This window comes from Kryptolebias marmoratus, linkage group LG8 (genome assembly GCF_001649575.2).
Source record: "Kryptolebias marmoratus isolate JLee-2015 linkage group LG8, ASM164957v2, whole genome shotgun sequence".
Taxonomy (NCBI): Eukaryota; Metazoa; Chordata; class Actinopteri; order Cyprinodontiformes; family Rivulidae; genus Kryptolebias; species Kryptolebias marmoratus.
In genome coordinates, this window is record NC_051437.1 from 14,583,840 (window position 1) to 14,587,148 (window position 3,309).

General features: G+C 41.1%; 1 protein-coding gene across 1 annotated transcript; it reads left to right on the forward strand.

The window, feature by feature from the left end:
- aar2 (AAR2 splicing factor) lies at window positions 1–3,006 on the forward strand. Its single transcript, XM_017415014.3, has 3 exons — window positions 1–1,135; window positions 1,226–1,455; window positions 2,315–3,006. The coding sequence occupies exons 1-3, from the start codon at window positions 370–372 to the stop codon at window positions 2,480–2,482; spliced, it is 1,164 nt and encodes a 387-aa protein (XP_017270503.1). The 5' UTR covers window positions 1–369; the 3' UTR covers window positions 2,483–3,006.
- The last annotated feature ends 303 nt before the right edge of the window (window positions 3,007–3,309 follow it).

Here is a 3,309-nt window from a genome sequence, read left to right on the forward strand (position 1 = left end):
CGGCAGAGTTTCCGTGCGGAACCTAAAATTTGTTGCGCGTCGTTCACTAAACGAGTTGACAACGATTTTAAACAACAGCTAACCTAAATATCGGCACTGCTTTTGCTTAGAAATTTACGCACAACTGTTAGTTTTACTTTATTTAAACCATTTGTTAACATTAATATCGTCTGTTTTCGCAGAAGGGAAACCCGCATATCGTTTTAGAACTCTAGCTTTAAAGCAGCGTCAGTGAGTCTGATATTTTTCTTTCTTTTTGTGGAAGAAATGGTTTCAAAATGATCCAAACATGAACACCTCGCTGAACAGGTGAGAGAAGATTTAATTTCCTGTGTTACCCGGATAGTTCGCAGCGTTTCAGGAGAAAACATGGCTAGCAGTAACAGTGTCAACATGGATCCAGATGTTGCTCGGAGGCTGTTTGAGGAAGGAGCTACCTTGGTGCTGCTGGGTGTCCCTCAGGGCACAGAGCTTGGAATCGACTGCAAGAGCTGGCAGGTTGGACCTCGCTTTCGTGGTGTTAAGATGATCCCCCCAGGTTTGCACTTCCTCCACTACTGCTCTGTAAATTCACCAAGCTGTGGGGGAGAAATAGGTCCCAAAACAGGCCTCTTCCTCACTCTCAAACCCAGAGAGATCCTTCTGGCCAGCTGGGATCGCAAAGAAGAAGATCTGGATTTCTCAGCCTCCGAGGACGAGGAGGAGCTGAACCGAATCCGTGGGACTTTGCAAGAGCTGGATCCCTTCCTTGGCCCTTATCCCTACGAGGTGATGAGGAAGTGGGTGTCTCTCACTGATCACATCAACGAGGAGCTGGCCACCAACTTGCAGCCTCTCACGGGGCGAATATGCGCCTTCAGCGATGTCATTCCTGAGCTTCAGTTTAGACACACCAAAGACAGGGCAGAGCAGCCAAGGAACGACACCACCTGTCAGAGCATGAGAGAAGGACTGGACAGGCTCCCCAAGATGAAGCAGAGGGAGGGGACGGAGCTGCGCTTCTCAGTCATTCCCAAGAAGACCTACCCGCCTGGGGCCACTCCGGCCGAGATCACTAAGTGCAGCATGGACTTGAGTTATGCCCTGGAGACGGTGCTGGAGAAGAAGTACGAGAATCAGCCTCTCAACCTGCTTGGTATGTGTTACACACATTAATGCGTCGTCCAAAAGATAACACAATGTTACCTCTAATAAAAACAACTCACAAATATTTAATCTCTTACAGGTGAGCTGCAGTTCGCGTTTGTATGCTTCTTGATTGGAAATGTGTACGAGGGCTTCGAGCACTGGAAGTGCCTCCTGGCTCTGCTGTGCCGCTCGGAGGAGGCCATGAGGCGGCGCAAAGAGCTCTATTTGGGGCTTATCACTGTGCTCTACCACCAGCTCGGAGAAGTGCCTCCCGACTTCTTTGTTGACATCGTGTCACAGAACAACTTCCTCACCAGCACACTGCAGGTAAAGTGGATGAGCAGCAACTGAAGGCACACACATTAAGAAAATATTCAGAGCGTAGCCTAATGAAGGAAGTGATCTGATGCTTCATACTGATTATGTTTCATGTAGATGTTGAAGCGCAGTCATAATCACAGCTGAGCATATTTGATCCAACATAAAAAAATATTATACTAAAGTACTTAAAGTAATTAAAGTACTTGGATAGAGTCTAGTAAATTATGTACATATACAGTATAATTTGTCTCAAAATCATCTGTCAAAAAAACAGCCATATTTATTATTTTCTGGTATTTCGAGAATCCTATTTCTTAACATAGCCAGAAGCAAATTTCTCAGGGATTTATTCAAGACTGCGTCATCGTGAAAGTATTCTTATCATTACTACACAAATAAAGGTTCAGCATTTTGCATAGAATCTATAAACTGTGGGAATTAGAATGAACAATAACACATACAGCAAGTTTTAAACCCAATAGATTTAGTGGGATTTTTTTTTTTTTATAATAATCTGATTTCTAAGAGCCCCCATTAACACTCAAACACTTTCACATTGTGAGACAACCGAGCTGTCCGAAATCAATAGGTTGCCATTGTCTCGTACGTATTTGATTTTTAAAATTGTCTTTTTTATTATAAAAAAATCAGAAAATAAAATCTGCTTGAAATGTTCCTGCTTTGGGATGATATTTAGCAGCTACAAGGAGAACGCTCTACAAGTACAAAAATACGGGCCCCTAAATCTTTTTTATCCCACCTACAACTGGTGCGTCTGGTTGGCGAATCACAACATCACTGAGAACAACATCCATCTTTCCATTTCAGACCTCAACATTGACTGATGTCACTTTTTTTTTTGCAGGACTTTTTCCAGTTTGTCACCGGACCTGGTATGGACGGCACGTTGTGTAAGAAAGCAGAGAAGTTCAAAGTCCACCTGACCAAGAAGTTCCGCTGGGATTTTGATGCCGATTTAGACGACTGCGCTCCTGTGGTGGTGGAGCTGCCTGACAGTGTTACAGTGGACTGAGGCTGTTCAGTTTCTCACATATGAACACATTATTTGTATTTTTTTTTATTTTTGAAGAGAAGCAAACGTGGTATTAGTCATGTGTAATGTTATAGAAGGGCCTGTTGCTTTTTTGATGAATTTTTTTTCCCCTTTAAAATCAGTCATTTTTACACTTCACTTTACTTGGATAGTTTTCTTTAGAAAATGTGAAAAATAAAATTCAATGCCCACTTTTTGATAAATAAAGTCATAAATTCTAAACAGAATTTTAAAGTTTCCATGTTTAAAGTTTATAATTCATAAAAATCATATTGTTTCTAGTGACAGTGCTACTTTCTCACACTAACCATGTTTACAGAAACCAATCATCTGTCACTTTCCAGACACCATTTTATTGTTTTTTGTTAATTTTTTTCATTGTTGGAACAACTAATTCATTCTTCAATTTAAAAGCTAGCATTTGTTGAAAGAATGCATATTGCATACTGTCTTGTGTGCCAAAAATTTAAATAAAGATCTTGAGCGATCTGGTTCTCCTCAGAGTATGTGTTGCAGATGACTTTCAGCTACTACCACACCAAAGTTTAGCTCAATATCTGTAGTCACCGATCAGGTTTAAATCAGGTTTAGCTGTGGATGTACATCCACTGAGTGCTTTCTAAGAATTTTATCAAAGTCTGTCCAGTGGCTCATCAGATGTTTTGCTAACAGACAGACAAACAAACAGAATCAGACAAATGCATTATTGCCCACTGCTATGAAACAAACTATAATAAAAGCAGGGCCATGTCAGTGTCTTTAATAAACATTAGTGTATATTTCAAATATCCATCGGGGGGCGCTAT

What these genes read in the sequence shown, in the direction of transcription:
- aar2 (XM_017415014.3), top strand. Translation starts at nt 370, where the DNA reads ATGGCTAGCAGTAACAGTGTCAACATGGATCCAGATGTTGCTCGGAGG. An exon ending in TCAGCCTCTCAACCTGCTTG is followed by an intron (nt 1,136 to 1,225) that starts GTATGTGTTACA and finishes AATCTCTTACAG; the next exon opens with GTGAGCTGCAGTTCGCGTTT. An exon ending in TCCTCACCAGCACACTGCAG is followed by an intron (nt 1,456 to 2,314) that starts GTAAAGTGGATG and finishes TTTTTTTTGCAG; the next exon opens with GACTTTTTCCAGTTTGTCAC.